Raw genomic sequence first — 20,324 nt, 5'->3', positions numbered from 1 at the left:
CATTGGCAGCTTTAAAGTTTTATATCTCACCCTGGGAGCTTTGCCGTTCCAGATAAAACGGTATATCGTCTTATCCCATTCTCTGTATTGACTATCAGGGACACAAATGGGTAAGGACTGAAACAAATTTAAAAAAAGTAATCTGGGTAAAATGTTTGTCTTTATTGTCATAATTCTGTTGCCAAGTTCCAGGGGCAGGGAGGCCTGTCTGTCTAGATATTGTTGTGTTTTATCAACGTTAAGGGTAGGCTACACCCTTAATGGACAGTGGTCCATACATCTGCAGGAAATCCATTAATCTTGGTATTCCTGACTCTGCTTTCTTTAGACTGACCAAGACGTCGTCCCCATAAAGACATATTTTTTATTCTATACCTTTTACTCTGATGCCCTCCAGGTCAGGATTCAGTCTTACGGCTTGAGCGAGACCAGGGCCGTGCAGAGACCTTTGGAAGGGCAGGCGCTCAAAGTATAAAAGGGCCACATGGAACAAGGATTTAAATAGGGCTGTTATGTATTCCTTGATTATATGCATATACACATGCTTCTGTATCGATAAGTCAACAAATGCTGTGACACAGTTTCAAAAAGAAACACAGGAAATACCCAGATCTAGCTTTAAAACACGGTGGGCTGACATAACTTACAGGGAACAGTTGCTGCTGCTGCTTTGGTTTCTGCTGATACTACTGGAGGTGATCTGTGACTAGAAATATTATAACATAGGAGATATATTAGCTGATGAAACATATGTGACCATGACAAGATGTAAAGATTGCTGACAGTATTTGGGACTGGCTCACTATGACTGACCTGCTGTAGCTGCTGTCAAGGCTGACTGCTACGAGAAAATAAGAGGGAGACGCTCACAGAGACTGCTGCACACCGAGAGCTGCAGGTAGAGGAAACAAGATACCAGGTACAAAAAAGTGTGGGAAATAATCTGGGAAGGAAACAGTATTGGGAGAAAGGACAAGGTTAGCCAAAGCAGGGGTAAGAGTGAGACAAATCTATAGACAGGCGTGTGTGTGTAGGCAATATTGTGAAAATGATTTTATATATTGCATTGTGAATCTGAGATATACCGTAACTATTCTCTGTTACTGCTTTCGTGAGCCTGCAGCTGATTCTTCGGCCTGATAACACTAACTAACTTTAATGTTACAGAAACTACTGAAAACGAGCCAGATGAGAAAACTTGCAACATCTGTGGCATTGTGCTGTGTGATGCAACTGCACATTTTTCGAGTGGCCTTTTATTGTGGCCAGCCTAAGGCACACCTGTGCAAAATCCATGCTGTCTGATCAGCATCTTGATATGCCACACTTGTGAAGTGGATGGATTATCTCGGCAAAAGAGAAGTGCTCACTAACACTGATTGACAGATTTGGGAACATTATTTGAGAGAAATAGACCTTTGTGTACATAGACAAAGTCTTACATCTGTGAGTTCAGTTCATGCAGTGTTGCGATTATAATTTTTTTGGACCCGACAGAATCTGGCATGGGGCGGCACGGTGGTTAGCGCTGTCGCTTCTCAGCAAGAAAGTTGTGGGTTTAAACTCCGGTTGCCCCGGCCTTTCTGTGTGCAGTTTGCATGTTCTCCCTGTGGCTGCGTGGGGTCTCTCGGGGTGCTCCGGCTTCCTCCCACCGTCCAAAGACATGCAGACTAGGTTAATTGGTGACCCTAAATTGTCCTTAGGTGTGAGTGTGATTGGTTATTTGTCTGTGTGGCCCTGCGATGGATTGGCAACCTGTCCAGGTTGTACCCCGCTTTTCACCCGATGTCAGCTGGGATTGGCTCCAAGCGGTTGATGATGGATGGATGGATGGAGAATGTCATGTTTTCTGAACCCACAACAAATATTGTTGAATGGAAACAGTTCATTGAACATCCAGTTTCAAATAATGAGTCAAAGCTTCTCTTTGTGTCGACTAATTTAATGAGAATTTTGAAAAGGACTTGCGTCCAAGTCTCAAGTCTACAGCTCAGATTATTACACAGAAAATATACTGATACCCCCCCACACACCAATAAAACATGGATGGTAAAGCAGGACCCATGCCAATAAGTTATTTGGTGGATGTGTTGCAGTGGGAATCAAAGTGTCTAATCCACAGCATCATCACAGCCTCTCTAAAATAATAATTTTTTTAATTATGTTTTTTAACTTTTTGTTTTTAACATCAACAGATAAACAACAACTGACATGAAAAAAATTGCATCTATAGCTAAATAATATAACTACTAACTTTCAAATTAGTTCAGTGGAAGTTAGTGGAAGCCAGTTTCATGGGATCGCGCCAATCACACAGAAGCCGTTGTGTAAAAAAAATAAACATTAGACATAGCCTAGGCTATAACAAGCAATAATCAAAACATGCCTAATTTATCCAATCCTTATAGTCAACTCTAACTAATATAGTTTTCACCTACTAGTTACTTAGCATATACTCCTTCAAAAAGTAATATTAGCTACTCTACTTACTACAGGGTGATACAACCCCACTGTCTCCTGATGAGTCCAAGCAGCACTGGCAGCAGCGGCCGGAGTTTCTTTCTGAGTTTCACATTGCTGAGCTGCTTTAGCTGATGCTTCAATTAACATTAGCCCAAGTATAAATGTAGAATGGTTCGCAGTTAAAAGCTTTTTGCTTGTTGCACAAAGTTTACAACGGACGACAATGTTCTTTGCATCGTGACACAATGATTGTAATAACCTTACTTACAGCTGTCGAAAATACCTCTCTCTCCCTGTTCTCCATCCTTCCTTTAGCTTTTTGGCTAACAGCTGACTTGAACAACAGAAGGACCGGTGACGGTAACGCATTCACATCAGGGATGGTGCGTTCAGTAGTGTTACATTATTCTTTACTGGGAAACGTAATATTACAGTATTACCAACACGTTACGTACCACTGATTCCGGAAAAAAAAAAATCACATCCCTGATTACGGCACCAACCCTGGCAGGATGCAAGTTCAACAGAAAGCAACACATTTACAGAAATAACAGAAAGCAAACAGCAGTTAAAATGCAGTCCAATAATGACGACCATACGTTCACAAGAACAAAGGTTTGTTCAGACTGAACACAAATGTCTGTAGTGTTTTTGTAGTCCCTGTTTCCACCCAAGTGGATCGAGAATCATGGCTCTTACAGGACTCTCCCTCCAGCAGACTGGGTGAGGGTGGGTGGCATGTCCTCATACCTACAGTGTGTGACAACGGCAGGATTTTGGGGGAGGAAGAGCAAGATAGGATGTAATTATAGACACAATAACAAAGAATATTACGTTATCGTTACTAAAGCTCAGAATATAAAAATATATCTATCAAGGAATGAGGAGGAGGCAGGAGGGAACCGCTGGCCTGGCTCTGAAAAATTTTCTAAAGGAAGCAGCGTGACTGCCTTTGTGGCGTTTAAGGTTGCTACGCTGAGAAAAAGCTTTTCCACATTGGTCACAACAGTAAGGTTTCTCTCCAGTGTGAACACGTTGGTGGATTTTAAGGTCTCCTGAACTAATGAAAGCTTTCCCACATTGGTCACAGCTGTAAGGTTTCTCTCCAGTGTGAACACGTTCGTGCATTTTAAGGTCACCTGAGCTAATGAAAGCTTTCCCACATTGGTCACACCAGTAAGGTTTCACTCCAGCGTGAAGACGTTGGTGGACTTTTAGTCTTCCTGAGCTAATGAAAGCGTTCCCACACTGGTCACAGCTGTACGGTTTCTCTCCAGTATGAATACGTTGATGTTCTTTCAGTACACTTGATGTAGTGAAAGTTTTCCCACATTGGTCACACCAATAGGGTTTCACACCAGTGTGAACACGCTGGTGTACTTTAAGTATACCAGCGCTAATAAAAGCTTTCGCACATTGGTCACAGCTGTATGGTTTCTCTCCACTGTGAATACGTTGATGCTCTTTTAGTACACCAGACGTAGTAAAAGCTTTCCCACATTGGGAACACCAATAGGGTTTCACCCCAGCATGAACACGTTGGTGGACTTTTAGTCCACCTGAGCTAATGAAAGCTTTCCCACATTGGTCACAGCTGTACGGTTTCTCGCCAGTGTGAATCCGTTGATGTTCTTTTAATATACTTGATGTAGTGAAAGCTTTCCCACATTGGTCACACCAGTAAGGTTTCTCCCCAGTGTGAACACGTTGGTGGACTTTTAGGTTACCTGCGCTAGTGAAAGCTTTCTCACATTGGTCACAGCTGTACGGTTTCTCTCCAGTGTGAGCGCGTCGGTGGACTTTTAGTTTGTCTGATGTGGTAAAAGCTTTCTCACACTGGTCACAGCTGTACGGTTTCTCTCCAGTGTGAAGCCTCTGATGAATCTTTAAAGATCCAGATCTTGTGAAGGATTTGTTACAGTGCTGACAGCGGTGACGTTCGAGTCCCTCTCTTCCTCTCAGTTTCTATAGCAACAAACAGACATTCAGAGAGAAAGACAGTAAGGCAGATGTCATGGTGGAGCAAGATACAAAGAACCGTGAAATACATTTAAAGCATGTCTGTGTAATACGGCTGAAATGATTCATCAATTAAATCAATTACTAAAATGCATTACCGCAAATTCTTTGAATTATGGCATGGGGTGTTGATGGCGCATAGATATGATGCTTGCCTTTGGTGTGGGAGACCTGGGTTCGATTCCTACTGTGAGACATCCACCATTGTGGCCCTGAGCAAGACACCTGACATGCATAGCAATTGTAAGTCGCTTTGGATTAAAGCGTCAGATAAATGAATATAAATATAAATGAATCAAGGCTTTGTTTAATCCATATAAATATATAGCACATTGCTTCGCATGGACATTTATTACTATTTGAAAAGTGGAGGAAGAGAGAAAAAATAGCGAAGGACCAAGAAGGTTCCAAAGTATGGTGTTATTTCAAGCTTAAAGAAAACAACACTGTAATGTTACAGTTCGTCCACCATAAAACGAAACTTATTTCGCCTTACGTAACCGCAACAGCACGAGAGCACCTGATCAGAAAGCACCCGGTGTTTTGCCCACAGACAAGGTAACAGTAACTTTAGCATTTAATTGAAATCATGATTGTTTAGTTGAAGGCTAGCCAAAGTAATCCTCAGCTGCAAATGTATACATGTGTGTTTGTTTTTCTCTTGGTTGGGCCATGAGTTTGGGTTATAATGTCACAGTTGTGAGTTACCTGGGTGTCGGGGAGCTGCACGTTAGTATAACTTGTATAGCACTCGGGTAATGTTTGTGTTGGTAAAGCAGCTGTCTGGTTGTTGGTCTGTTGATGTTGTTGGTCTGATGTTTGCTGTATGACACACTAATTTCCAAACTGGCCATGAATTTCTGAAGTCGCCAATCAAAATTACTTCTTAAATGATGCATCAATGAATCGATGAAATAATCTTGAAGCTTCGAGTATTAAAATCATCGTTAGCTGCAGCCCTACTGCGGAACATAATCCACATTTAGGGCTCAAACTGTTCATCGAGAAACTTGAGTACGCCGATTACTAAAGTTTAGTTTAACCCATATAACTATGTACAGCGCATTGGGGATCCTCCTCCATAAAATTTAGAGCATTAAACACTTAATTTCCTGCATTCTGGTCAATTTGCACCAATTTCTGCCTTTCCTACATTCATTTATGGTGAAAGGTTTTTATTTGTGTAAAGGGAAACAAAATTCAGATGAGAGATGAAAATTGAATCAATCATTTAATTAAATTAATTAGTTACAGAATATAATGTAGAAAGACTCATTCTGTGTTGCTTTCAGATCAGTTTCTATAATAATTTTTTATTTTGAATTCATTTTTTACTCAACTTCCACAGCTAAATATGCAATATGAAATAATTGAGTCTAAGTTAATAGATTTTTTTTTTTTTTTAAATAATAGACAGCAACAAATGTCGTCGCCTGTTTAAGACCTGGTGGCCTAACTGCTGAAGAAAGTTATATTCTTCAGGAAACTCTCTGTCTATTGAAAAACGCTATGAAAAAGTTTGACATTTCAACTCTGGCAGCGGGTGGGCGTATGCCTGAGACGAGAACGACCGATTTAGTCACACAGAAGCCGTTGCCATGGTTACCACACGGAGCGCTTGTTTGCCTGTCTGTTGATGAGGAGCGTGGAGCGACCATTACACTACTCTTTTCAGGGAAAAATAATATTACAGTGTTACTGCCCAACACCTTACGTACCAGTGAGGCGCGAGAGCACAGTGGAATTGGCAGCTGAAGCTTATATAGGCTACAGTCTATGAGCTGAACGCAAACGAACATCCTTGTTGATACTGTACTTGGAAAGGAAGAAAACTTTGTTTTGTCAACCTGTAGATGTCCTGAAATCCTTTCCATTTCACTCAGACAGCTCCTGTACCCCTCCCTTTTTTTTTTTTTTATTACAGATCTGCAGATCTGATGATTCATGTGGGTCAGATTTTCAGGTCGGAAAATCCGGATAAATGCTTTTCTCATGTTCACAGGGAGAGAACTATGGGAGAGAACGGAAATCTTGGCCAAAAAGAAACTGTGACAAGAAGTTGTTAAAATGGTACGAACCGGTGAATGCACATTTATGGGTAATTTTATAATTTGTAGCTTGTCTTATCTTATGTTAAATAAATATGTTCAAATAAACCTTTTCAAAGTACTTTCATTTATTTAACAAGCTTTTTATCAAAGCATTTTTAACAAGTGCTGTAAAAAGTGATAGAGACACATACCCAGTATAAATGAAACAGATGCCGACACATTTTGTCTTGCTGACGTTAAACTCCGTTACATCCAGGGTGCTGCCACCGGTTTAAAATAAATAATAAATAAATAAATGAACAATTAGCTTAGCTAACATTATTGGTTAATAAGAGTGGGATAAGTTATAAACTTGGCAACATTACTGTATCTGACAGGACAGTTAACATCGTAAGCTAGCTTACTTCTGTCTTACATCAGGCTTGCTTCCTGACAAAAGTGGTCCTGTCAGTCAAAGTATGTTACCAAAAATGTGCCTGTTCATAATTACTTGTGTGTTACAGATGCTTTCAGATAGGCTGACGAAGCATTATTTGATGCAAAAGGTACCCTTTAGCGTCCATATGAGACACCCTGTCTGATTTGCTGAAAGGTGAGGAGTTTGCATGCCTGAGTGTCTGCTGTAAAACATAACTAGCCTACCACAACAGCACAACGGAAATGCTTCAGCATCTGAGCAGAAAACATCAAGTTATGGTTACCCATAAATCATGATTGCTAATTGAGATGAACGCTAGCAAAGGAAAGGCACAATTTGTAAATGTCAATACAGCGATTCACATTAATAAATAGAACATGGCGGCCCGCCAGTTTAATTTGTTCTGCCATAGTTTCAAAATGACAGAAATTATTCTTACACATCTCATAATATTACAGACCTCTAACAGTGTGTTTTGTGGAAGCTGCTCCGCGCATGCTCACACACTTTGGCATTTGACATCTGTTCCTGGCTTCTGCAAAACCTAACCAAGGAAAGTAATCTCTTCTGGGAAACCAGTGGTTTATCTAGTGTCTTTCTATAGTATCTTGTTGTATTTAAATCAATCCTAACAGGAGATTGATTACTGCCACTGGCCTGATGAATTGAAATGGCTAATATTTTAAATCATCTGCTGAATGACTCGAGGGAATTGACCCTTTGCTAAGCCCCGCCCCCCTTAGTTACTGTTGCTCAGTCCGACAAACTGTCGGCGCTGCCACTGTCTATTACTGCACTCCCCAGAGAAATACTGTAAAATTTGTTGGAAAAAGCAATCTCAGAAAGAAGTTTTGCAGTTGCATTATACATTTGAAGGTTTTATTCAGGCTGTCAAACTGACGTGAAAAAAATGAAAGATAGAAGCTAAAGCCTACCGATCACACAGTACAAGTGAACCACCGCATCCCCCGACGACAGAGACAAAAGATGATACGAACGATCGACACTGTTCCTTTACCGCTGGGTAGTCCTCTATTCATTATTACTATCAGTAAAAAGCAGAACCGTAGGGATTTATAACGTTACATTCAGTAGGAAGTTAGCTAGCGTTGGCTAACTAACATTACATTAGGAACAATCCACAGCTGACATTTTTCTTGATTTATTTCCGGTTTTGGAAAGAGAATTAATCATACTTCTCCTTTCAACCTCTCTGGGTTGAAACTGTAACTATTACAAGTGCCCCAGGAACAGCGTTTGACCATATCTTAGAAAAATACTGGCAAAATAATTTAGACAACATCGCCTTTTACATTAGAGTCAATGGCTGTGATTGGCCAGCTGTGTATTCAGGGCGTGGCTTAGCGAAAGGTCAATTTCGAACCTACTCTGTCTTCTGGATGGCCTGCTTCACCTGACTACTGGTAAATGGCTTGTATGGTGAGCCTAACTGATCACATTGGTGCCATTTGATCAGGTCTGGGCCTCTTTTATACCCTACAAACCTGGGTGGTAGGATGCGTCAAATAAAAGTGAGCCCCTCTTTACACCTGCTAATAGTGAACAACTTAAATAACCATGATGAAAAGCCCACAGTAAGTCTATTGTTTTACTCCTTTTGCTGGGAAAGACCACCAGATCCTGGGCCTGACTCACAAAAAACAAATATATACTATATGGGTTTTTGGGGGCCAATGCCGATATTAAGTGAAAAAGAGCTGATTTATAAGGCGATATTTTGATTTTAAGAATGATTTGGATAGTAGACCCCTTTCCTGTATAAACTACACTTAGAACAGGATGATATTGAAAGTTGGTATGTATGTGGGCTATAAAACTGTTTCCTAAATGGATTATGTTAATAAAATAGATAATAGTCTCAAAAACCAGCCGTTACGGCTCTGACTACAGCGTTTCACATCTACAACGTCACACAAAGAGGAGCTACAGGAAGCCGTGTTATTTTCTTGTTCAGCTCACGTTTATTTACATGTCCGCTCTGGTTTAATCATTTCAGACACGCAGACTAACTGCAGATATATTTAGAATACGTCAGAAACTATAGTTTAACGGCTCATTACGATGTTAGCGCTCCTCCACTGATAAACACGCCATTAGCTTTGTGGCTAATTTAGCAACGGGCAGCATGAGCTGCTGTAATGTTATGTGATTTTAGAGAATATTTAGTGATGAACTAGAGATAAATGTGGACCGTTCACTAGAACTGCCACACTGTTTCAGAATAAATCTACAGTTACGTCTGTCAGCAGCTTCCAACACTCAGCTACCGTAACATTAACCTGCGGTGAGCTGCTAGGAAGCCGGGAGATGGCAGAGAAAAACGGAGGGTTAACAAGTCATGAATGTTTTTTTATTATAATTATTTAAGTCATGTAATGACTAATGTAACTTGACAAAAAAACGACTCACCGCTCACACAGCCCTCTGCGTGTTTGGTTTCTACATGCTGCAGTGAGCTCCTGTAAACTCCGGTCAGCTGATTGTTTTCAGATTGTTTTTGTTGGATGTGACTCTAGGTTTCTTTTTTAATAGTCACATATCTGCCGTTATAAACGGCCAATGGCGATTAAATGCAATTAGCTCATATCGGCCAATATATCGGTCGGGCTCTAATATATACCCCATGTGACTTCAAAAACAGATCCGGACTTGGACTCACGTATTTTAAAGTTATAAGTCTCCTTCCAAAAATGAACACGCTAAGACTGTGGGTTGATATAACAGACATGGACATCATGGTCTTACCAGAAACGTGGTTAAAATCAACATGAACAGATAATATGATGCTATAGGATGGCGAATATATTCAGAGCAGATCGTTCAGGCAAGGGGGGCAGAGTTGCTTACATTGTCAGTAAGTAAAGTCAAACAATTTGATCTACTGGCATTGAAAGTAAATTTATTCAAGGACATACACCTCATTATTGTTGGCTGTTACAGGCCACGATCCGCCACAAAATAAACTATTTCCTCTCTTTATGAAATACTACTCAACCTTAATCACTCCAAAGTAATTCTAATGGGTGATCTTAACTGGGATTGGCCTACCTAAACGTAAACCTTGTTATGTTTTTAAAAGGTGTTATAAGCATTTTAATAACAGGCTTTTAATCATGATCTGTACAACTGTAATTTGGAGGGTGTCTGTCTGATAGCTGATGTTAAACATGCCTTGCAATGCCTTTTCAGCTATTTGTAATAAGCACGCTCCTTTAAAAAGACATTTAGAATTAGCGGGAGGAATAATCTATGGCTCACTGAAGAGTTAACCTTTATGATGAGAGAGAGAAATGTTGCATGGGCTCAAGCCACAGATTCTGCTGCTGACTGGACCATTTTCAGAACTTAATTATCCACTGCACCATCACGACCCTCAAATTCAAGAAATGTTAAATAACAATAAGGCACATTAAGAAAACATGCAATACAATGTAAATATAGAAAAACAGATCTGCATTGTATATTCAGAATTGTCATATGCCATCTGAATTTTGTGTTGCCCTTTATATAAATAAAGACGTTTACTGGTGCAGAAAATGGCTCCAGAATGCGGGAAATTAAGTGTTTAATGCTCAAACTCGTCTGAGCGAGGACCCCCAATTGTATATTTTTATCAATTAATACTTCTTTTAAATAGTATTAAAATAACTTCTAGTCTTGTTCTTGTGACCCCAGTATTCTGCATCGTCACAACTCTAATCTGAGCCCCTAAAAGTCTCCGCCACACAAACTGACGCCCTTGCCCACCTGTAACTGTCATTGGTTGTAAAGTCTTTGCAGTGTTGATAACACAAAGCCTAAGCAGTCTTTCTGAACGCTCTCTATTACCTGTACATGCATACTGTAAGTATTAGTGAGTGTTGTGGTGCTTATGGGACGATGTTCTGGGACGCGTCGCTTGGGGACGGGTGAAAAAAATCACAGTTAAGTTTCCCTTAACTGCCGAACCGGAAGTTAACTTTAGCTTTGTCCAGTCTTAGCTAGCATGCTAACACCCAGGCAGCAGGCTACATGCTACAAGAGACCTCCTCCTCCTCCTGCTCCTCCTCCTCCTCCTCCTCCTCCTCTCCGGTTCCGACCGTCACATTAAGTGTGGGTTCTGTAGAGATACGGGGTTCTGATGGCTCCACTGTTGAATCCTGCTACATTACATCTTGTTTACAGTCAATATGAAGCTACGTGTCGGAACCAGGCCGAGCTAACGCCACGTTAGCTTCTTGTTAGCTGCTAGCTGTGTTCATGAACACTGACCTGAACATCGGTGCTATCAGAGCTCGAGCCTGCTGTTTGTCCTCCGGGGACGTTGTTGCTCCGGGGCTCCGGGTCCTGGTTGTCCTCCTCCATCCCGCTCTTGGTCCTGGTCTCTGAGATCCAGCAGGTCTCCTTTGTGACTGTCGGAGCTCTTCAGATACAGGAGCGCTGCGGGACCTTGTGGAGCTCCGTGTTCTCGCGCGAAGCACGTTAAGCTCCCCTTAGTTACTGTTGCTAAGCGCTTAGCAGATTGAAGCTTTTTGTCCCGCAGAGATTCACAAACCATCGTTACTGTATCAGCAGCTGGAGACTCTGTTTGAAATGAACTGACTCACCAGAGCTGGTTTTAAGTTTGTTTGCAGTCTGGAGAACAGAACAAACATCGAGCCAAACGCTGTGCGGATGTGTCATGCGCTGCTTGTTCTGGAAAATACAACACTAGCCTACTTTTTTACCATTTACAAAATATTTCTTTTAACTCATCAGCAGCCTCGTTAAGTGACTGGACTGTTTGTGTAGCCTAAATAAATGTTTAAACCAGGGGGTCTTAGCCCAGCCCATAAAACTTCATATCTTCACATAATAATTGACAAGCAGTAAAGCAACAGTAAACATCAACAAAACTGAGTCACGTTGAGCCCAAGATAAGAGAAACTCTTGGTTTTCGGTTTCAGAGAGCGAGATCAGATCAACTCTGGGTCTGTAACCCGCCAACTTACGCTGTGAACCAGGTTTCATTCAGTTCATTTTGCTCCTGTACTAATGTAACTAAAGGCTAGTTTAATGAATATCACTGTCCAATCACATGTCTGAATCTCATAAATATCAACTGTCAGGTTAGAGTTAACCCTCTTTTATTGCACGCTTGAGACTAAAATTATTGGTATCAGCGAGTTACGGTGGCGTTTCGGCCTCAGTCTAAAGGTTTTACACACCACCAGATGCAACTGTGCTCAGCTTAAAGCCCCAAAGCTTCATAATGCTTCATCACCTCATCACTGCTCACTAACGAATGTAGCTGATCTGACTGTTTGTGGTATTTTATCACACAGATGAGTCAGCAAGGGGAGAGGAAGGACAGACATCACAGCAAGGGACAGCAGCAGGATTAACTGCAAGATCCAGGGACTCCAGAAGAAATTAAAATGTGAAAGCAGGTGAAATGGAACATTTAGAAGAAAGGAGTGAATAGAAGATGAGTAAAGGGAGCACAGATGCCAGAAGTTAATGTAAGAGAATAAGATGTGCATTCTTTGCTCAGTAGAGGTGAGAGAAGGACGGTGGTGACCATAAAGGAGCTGAAATTCATAAAGTAAATTAGGGAGGGGATAGGGATTAGGATACATTTTGTTTTGGATTTTAATGTGCAAATGCTTAGTAATTATCCAGAAATCACATTAAAAAAAAAAGGGATTTGAAGATTTGATAATCGTTTTATAATCGCACCACAGCCCTCTGAGGTTCAAACTCTGAGTTAGTTGAGCCCGAGATGAGTGAAACTCTGGGTTTTCAGTTTCAGAGAGCGAGATCAGATAAACTCTAGGTTTGTAACTTGCGCTGTGAACCTGACCTGCTTGGGAGGAGGTTTACTTTACTACGCTCTCTGACTCCTCCTGCGGAGCCTGAAGCGGCCGTCTGACATTTCCTCATACATACTGTCGATATCAAAGCACATACTGGGACACAATTACGTCTTCAGAAACATCAAAATCACGGTTAAATAGGCTGTTAGTTTTTGTTTTTTAACACACGAGCTTCTTGAACATGACCTCTTTTATGATCAACCTGTCATCGTTGTAAGGACAGAGAGTTATCTTTGGACATCGTAAATTTATCCTCAGCACAGAATAAAATCTATAAGCTGCACTGTCCTTTATAACTCAGTGACTCTGTGGACATTAAGGCTGCTGTCAGGTTGGCAACAGTTGCACAAAAACACTTACCGTGCGTTAGAGTGCTGCAGTATAGGCTACTGTTTAAACTGTAATCTGTATAAAACTGATCAATGAACAGTAACCTTTCATATTGTAGTCGCACAGATTGAACATTCCTATCGTAGTTATCAGCTGGATAAGATGTGAATATGATTGTTGAGGATGACTGTGGTGCAGCTGAAACAACAGTTTTAGATTATCTTTTGATAGCTTGAATGTATTTTGACAGCATTTCATAAAATACAAAATGAGCAAGATTAGATTTCTAAAACTTCACAGTCAGTTTGAACCTAGACACATTTTCCACTGCAAAAAAAGTCATCAATAGACCTGCTGAGTCTGACTGTCACTTTACAATCACAGGTCCATCAGGAGCCTAAACTGTGTCTAATCTGTTCATTAATATTTTTATCTTCAGTTATTGCCACCGGCATTTAGTCCCGTCAGGTTCCAGCTGCATAAACAGGCCTGTAGCTTTTTAAAATGAATAACAGGCTGCAGGTGAATCCCAGCACTTTATCATTCATTAAGGAAACTCCAGTCTGGTAAATGATGAATGAGCAACGCTGAATAAAATGTAATATTGTTAAAGTATTGACTCCTTCCTCCACTCCTGCATTTTAAAGCCCATCATAGTCCACGTTGGCAGCATTCATATTTCTCGCTCCACCCGATTAAAATGGAGGCTCTGCCTTTATTTATTTACCCGTTGCCATAGTGACTCGTAGTATCGGAGCTCCATTGATGAGGCTTTTTTTCATCCCCACGCATGCGCTTCCAGCAGGCTCAACATACTCTGAGTTGACTGAACTCATTTTAAACACCTGTTCTGAAACCAGAAACTCTGAGTTTGACAGCTCAGAGTTCAGGTTTACACTCAGAGATTCTTGAACTCGTTTTCTGAAACGGGGCCCTGAGTCCACTGCTGGACCGAGCCGTGGATTTGTTGTATCGTTAACTAGATGTGAATATACTAAATTGGAAGTAGTTATTACAGCAGATTGCACCTTCCAGTAACAAATATTTATTGACGTGCAATTGTTTACATGTGAAGTTGTTGAGACTGTAATTTTATTAACATAATCCATGTAGGAAAAAGGTTTTATAACCCACATATAGTACCGCTTTCAGTATCAGCCTGTTCTAAGTGTAATTTATACAGGATGGATATACAAGGGGTCTACTATCCAAATCATTTTCAAAATCTAAATATCGGCTTATAAATCTTTTTCACTTTAATATCGGCATTTCTTGTAAATCTCAACTTAAACATTAATGTAATCACATCAAATATTAAACCAAAGCTATTTGCCACTGGCAGGGCATTACCTTTAATCTGGCTTGTTAAAACAAGTTAGAGTCGAGAGCCACGATCATAACAGGCTCCTTCTGAGCAACAGGTTGACATATTTAAATCTGTTTTCAGGTATCAGCAGAAACATATTTCTTTTATCAGGGAGCAACATAAACAGCAAGGTGCAGCGACAAGCAGGTGCATTCCCGAGAAACTGTTACGGTTGTGCTCGCCTCACACACACACCTGCCGACGGAGTTGAATGGTCTTGAACTTTTTGGACGCGACACGGAGCACAAATCATTGAAAGAGAGACTGATGGTCGCCGTTTGAATTTCCAGAATCTAAATAGTTATCACGACATCAACAGGAACTTCCCCGCAAAACTAGATGAAGGCCTATCAGGTAAAGTTATGCAGCCTATAATTTTCACGTCACTTAAATAGGCTACAACTGTGTAACGCACAAAAGCCGTTACCGTGGTTACCCTAAATGGAGCGCCCGTCTTCTTCAGAGTTCGCAGGGCCCGGGGGCGCTGAAAATCTAATTCCTTACATTTCCACACTGTAGCTTTTTACTGTGTTTCCTTTTATTCTACGCTATGAGAGCGAACCAGAACAGTAAACATGCAGCCGACGGATAAACAATGAGCTTAAAGTCACTAGAAAACTCAGAAAACCGAGAAGCTGATGGGTCATTAAAAAGACTCCAACACACTGTCACTGAAGTATACTGAGTGGAGCGTCGCACAAACTGGACAACCTGGAGCCTGACAGTCAACCAACCCAAAACCAAAGAGATCATTTTCCAGACAAGCTACTGATGTGTGTCAAACCATTTTTTAACAGGTGAGAAACTTTGAGCTTGGCTGTGAAAAGAGAGCAAAAAGGGTCTTTTTATGGCATCAAGAGATCAATAAACACCAAACTACCAATTACTGACTTGACTCAAGATATTCAGGTCAAACATTAATTAAACCCACTGCCTTATTTGGCAACTAGGGCTGCTTGATTATGGCAATAATAATAATAATAATGATTATTTAACCATCCCTTAAAATACGGAATTGTCCCGTATTTAATAACTAAATAGCGCGTCCCGTTTTGAATTAATGCGTGACGCGGTATGTCCCGTATTTCCGTGTTGTCTTTAATGCAGCATCCCATGCAAATCATCCCACCTGCATTCTGTGAAGACTCTTTTCTACCCACGACTGGTTAATACTTGCTTGCTGCCGTTGTTGGTTTCATTAATACAGTCAGGTTCATGGCCAATCCGACTCAGGTAAGACGGGTCTCTTGGCGTCACCTCTGCAACGAAAGCGGACGCAAAGGTACCAACGACGAGGAGAGTGGAAGACATCAAATAACCTTCTTGATGAGTATCGAGCTAAACTGCACAGTTTGTCGGCCAGCGTTCTGTGTGGAGCACGGAGGCCGGTCAGACGTGTGACAGCATGCAGAGGCAGAGACTTAATAAAACGTACTAATTTTCTGATTCATCACGCTGGATTTCATGTGCTGCCTATTTGTTAAGAAATGTTGTTCCAATGTAAATGAATCACATCCCTACATTATGGTGTGATTTGTTTTTAAGGTTGAGGTATACAGTCAGACTCATAAGCATTCATTTAATAAGAGATCAGAGAGTTATAGGCTAATTAATACACAATCATCAAATTATAGTGCCTATGTGAAGAATTTAACTGTTATGCTTCACCAATCTATAGAATTGCATCCGTCAATACTATAGAATTAACAACAAGTTGAATATAAATAAATACAATAGATTTACTGACCAATCTAAATTTATTATGTCTGAATAGGTTATGTAAGTGTGGTTTCATTGTTTGGATGGTATTACTGCAAACAACAACAAATATTTTAGCCAAAATCTATTTTCACACCACCCTTTTCAATTACTTAAATTCATTAGCAATTTCTCATCCTGTCCATCAACAGCCACATCGCAGCATCCAGTGGTTCTTACATTATATTACATTTAGCCGACTCTTCTTATCCAAAGTGATTTACAATTGCTATGTACAGTGGGGCCAAAAAGTATTTCAGCCACTGATTGTGCAAGTTCTCCTACTTAAATTAGTAAGAAGTACTTGTGCATAGTTGAGAACATACAAGCTAAACTGGTGTGCAGCTCTGTCCTGTAGACATACTGTACATGATAGTTCAATTATATTTCAGTTTTTAGGACACTGGTTGTTACAGAAATGAAGGTGGTGACCAAGGAGAAGCTGAGGTTGGAGAAGTAAATAAGAGATGCAAACTAGTCCTCTTTAGCTAATTAGGAGTCTTCTTTAGGATTTTAATGCGCACATTAAATGCTTTGTCATTTAGTCTTAATCTTTTTAATACGTATCGAGGGAACTAGCAGAATTTGGGAGTGTAGTTACTCTCCAAGCGTCATCACATGACGCTAATCCATCACAGTCACATGATAATGTGGAGAGGAATCGGCTAACAGTTTTAGACTGATTCAGTGTGAATGCATTCATGTCTTTTGAGAAACTGATTGCTAGTAGACGTTTTCCCACATTGGACACAGCTATATGGTTTCCTCCCAGTGTGACAATATCTGTGGACTTCTAGGTAACATAGTCTAGTGAAAGCTTTCCCACACTGGTCACAGCTGTACGGTTTCTCTCCAGTGTGAACAAGTTGGTGGCTTTTAAGGTTACTACCCTGGGAAAACATTTTCCCACATTGTTCACACCAGTACGGTTTCTCTCCAGTGTGAACGCGTGTATGGGTTATTAGGTGACCTTTTTGATTGAAGGCTTTTCCACAGTGCTCACAGCTGTACGGTTTCTCTCCAGTGTGAATGCGTTCATGGATTTTTAGGTCATCTGATGTAGTGAAGGTTTTCCCACAGTGCTCACAGCTGTACGGTTTCTCTCCAGTGTGAACACGTACGTGCCGTTTTAGTACGCCTAATGTAGTGAACGCTTTCCCACACAGGTCACAGCGGTATGGTTTCTCTCCAGTGTGAACACGTCGGTGCTTTCTTTGTTGACCTGGTGTAGTGAACGTTTTCTCACACAGGTCACAGCTGTACGGTTTCTCTCCAGTGTGACGTCTCTGATGAATCTTTAAATGTCCAGATCTTGTGAAGGACTCGCCACACTGCTGACAGCGGTGACGTCTAGGTTTCTCACTTCCTCTCTGTTTCTATAGCAAAAGACAGACATACAGAGAGAAAAACAGGTGTCATGGTGGAGCGAGCTATCTGGAACCATAAATTACATTTAGAGCATATATGTGGAACAAAACCCCACAATGTTAAAGTATGACGAATGCATTACCGTCTGTGACAACCAACAGCAGGGATGTGTCCACAGAGGGACCTGGGGTGGCGCAGACGTCTATAGGAATCTGATTAATGACCGTTTCTGGTAACACAGAAAGGGTTAGGGTATACCAGGGGATCCTACTAACAATTTGAGCCAATCAGTGACAAAAATAAGCACTTAAGTGGACGTACTTGGGCGGGGAGCAATTGCCCTCAAGGATTAAGTTGAAGCCCTGTTTCCCTGCTGCCGACACTGGAGCAGTCTCTAAAAACTTTATCCCAATTTGTCCAATAGAAACAATAAATGGGAAAATACCAAAGTTAACCATGTGTCCATTCCAGGAAGCCGGTTTATAAACCTCTCAGGCTAACCCTGTTTGTTTGTGCATGGTGAATGAAAAAAGCCATCATAACAGGAAGTAGCTCACTGAAGCAGTCTGCTTCAAACAAGAGAACTGAGCCTGCACCCGAAGCAACTCCACATTAGTGACCTGCAGCTAGACACCCGTGAATCCTTTTTTTGGACTTCCATTGAAAAAGTGGCTGCTTCTCAAGTCTCTTAATTGCTTAATAATAAGAGGTCCTTTCCTCCAAAGTGTCACGTGATGCGACCTCCATTTCAGATGACAGCGGCAGTTGATCACAACTTTTAGTCAGTTGTAACAGCTGTAGAGACCTTTGATGGAGTTTGTGTCTGCACACATGTTCTGTGCTGATACTAAGTCTCACAGTTATTACTGCAGAGCAACAGGTTTTCTCTCTGTAGCTGTTATCTGTTTAAGAAACACCTGCACATGAACAACAACCTGCACTCTGTATTTATTAGGGGTAATGCATCTTCACTGGTCTCACGATTCGATTATTTGGTCAACGACTACGATGCAATTGTAAAACGAATACGATATACTAAGTATTTGTAACAATCTAAAGTAGTAGGTAGTAATAAAGTTTTGCTATTTAATGTTATTTCATATAAATGTACATTGCAAAGCATAATTACATTATTACTGACCTCTGCTGCTATCTTTATTTATGAAGCTGCTGTTTATATTAGTAAAGAGTCACATACATGTTGAACTGCGCTTTACAATGCTCCAGCCAAACCACGTTCACTCCACCTTCATATATCGGTTACTTTTTTTGTCTCGTATAGTGTAGTTACAAGTTTGTGTCTCGTCTTGCAAGTTGATTATAGTAATCTTGTATTGAGCACCATGGGCCTTGAGAAACAGCATTTCGTTCATCTGTGTACTCACTATGTGGATGAATTACAACAAACCAACTTTACAGCAGCCAAATAACATCCCGTTCAGCTTCCAGACCGCAGTCTGAAGAGGAGATGTTTGCAAGCGCCAACTGCCTCCGTAGTAGCTGGAAAACAACAGACAGAGTTTAACAGTCCGCACAGACTGTCCAGAGCTGCACTTTCGCATTTCCGAGTTCCGCCTTTTTCGTTCCGTCAAGATTATGTTATTAATTGATTGAATAGAATGATTGTGTATTAATTAGGCCTATTGAGTAACCCAGACTATGATCATGATGTCCATTTATTAGGCTAAATGTTTCAGGGGAAATTGAAATGATCCAACTCACATCAAAGACGACTTCAGCTCAGTTTCAGGCTTTCTATTCATTTCATATTCTGATATCCTTTAACACTACGCAGTACATTTTATTTGTCACATCACCTATTGTTTACTGCTCTTCATCATATTCATCCAAAGTTTTATTTTTCATTCATATATATATTTTTTTTTAATCAAAGGGGTGTGCGATATTACGATATTCGATCGTGAACGTTTAAAATTTCTCCGTGATCTGCCTTTTCGGATAGATTGTTAGCATCGTGCTACAGTGCACAAACAGTTTAAGTTCAGTGACTCACACACACAGCTGCTCTGTCAACATTGCAAGTCAGCTGCCTGCACAATGTCTGATTTTAAATAGAATCACCAGTTTCCGCCCAATAATATTCAGCCTATTGCAAGATCAATATCAACATGTAATGCTGTTAATAAAAATGTGAAAAGAAAAAAGCTTTTAATAAATGTTTTTAAATAGTATAAAAATAACCAACAATTATAACTAACCCTTTGGGAAAGGGTGGGTGAAACGTGTGTGTCGAAGAGAGAAGGAGCTCCAGCCGCTGGTGTCTCGGGACAATCGGATCATTTATCACCATTGATTAACCACACAAAGAATATCATTTAAATGTGTTAATCCATGCATTGATTTGCTGATTTTATACACGGCTGGGAAGTAACTAGAGAGCATTATCACTACTGGAGCCCGACCGATATGGGCTTTTGGGGGCCAATGCCAATATTAAAGTGAAAAAAAGCCGATATTTAGATTATGATACTGTAGCAGACCTAAATTTATTAGTTATGCATTTTAATAAATTTATAAGAATTGATACCCAATTATGAATTTTTAAGATTCATAAAATCATTTTATTTAATTTTATTTCATTCCTCGTTTCAGGGCACCACCGGAGTTGTTATAATCCTAGAGTCTCCGGACCTCTAGGTAGTTTTGAATAATTATACAATTATTACTAGTGATCA

General features: G+C 40.5%; 2 protein-coding genes across 2 annotated transcripts in view; both read right to left on the bottom strand.

Annotated features, from left to right (window-relative positions):
• LOC119912663 (zinc finger protein 239-like) overlaps positions 1-11,309 on the bottom strand; it is a 136,334-nt gene extending 125,025 nt beyond the window's left edge. The window contains exon 1 of the mRNA XM_038731950.1: positions 11,224-11,309. The gene's annotated coding sequence lies outside the window, so the exon portion shown is untranslated. The remainder of the gene's footprint in view (positions 1-11,223) is intronic.
• LOC119912033 (zinc finger protein 345-like) overlaps positions 1,922-20,324 on the bottom strand; it is a 38,904-nt gene continuing 20,501 nt past the window's right edge. Inside the window, exons 3-6 of the mRNA XM_038731007.1 lie at positions 16,938-17,636; positions 11,516-11,586; positions 11,224-11,374; positions 1,922-4,428 (exon numbers count right to left, since the gene is read on the bottom strand). Of these exons, the coding sequence (XP_038586935.1) occupies positions 3,337-4,428; positions 11,224-11,374; positions 11,516-11,586; positions 16,938-17,636 (2,013 nt within the window). The 3' untranslated portion in view covers positions 1,922-3,336. The remainder of the gene's footprint in view (positions 4,429-11,223; positions 11,375-11,515; positions 11,587-16,937; positions 17,637-20,324) is intronic.

This window comes from Micropterus salmoides, unplaced genomic scaffold (genome assembly GCF_014851395.1).
Source record: "Micropterus salmoides isolate LMB-PRFRI ecotype aquatic unplaced genomic scaffold, ASM1485139v1 Ms_hic_scaffold_2, whole genome shotgun sequence".
NCBI lineage: Eukaryota > Metazoa > Chordata > Actinopteri > Centrarchiformes > Centrarchidae > Micropterus > Micropterus salmoides.
The sequence above is the reverse complement of the archived record's forward strand: the minus strand, read 5'-3'. Positions and strand labels throughout refer to the sequence as shown.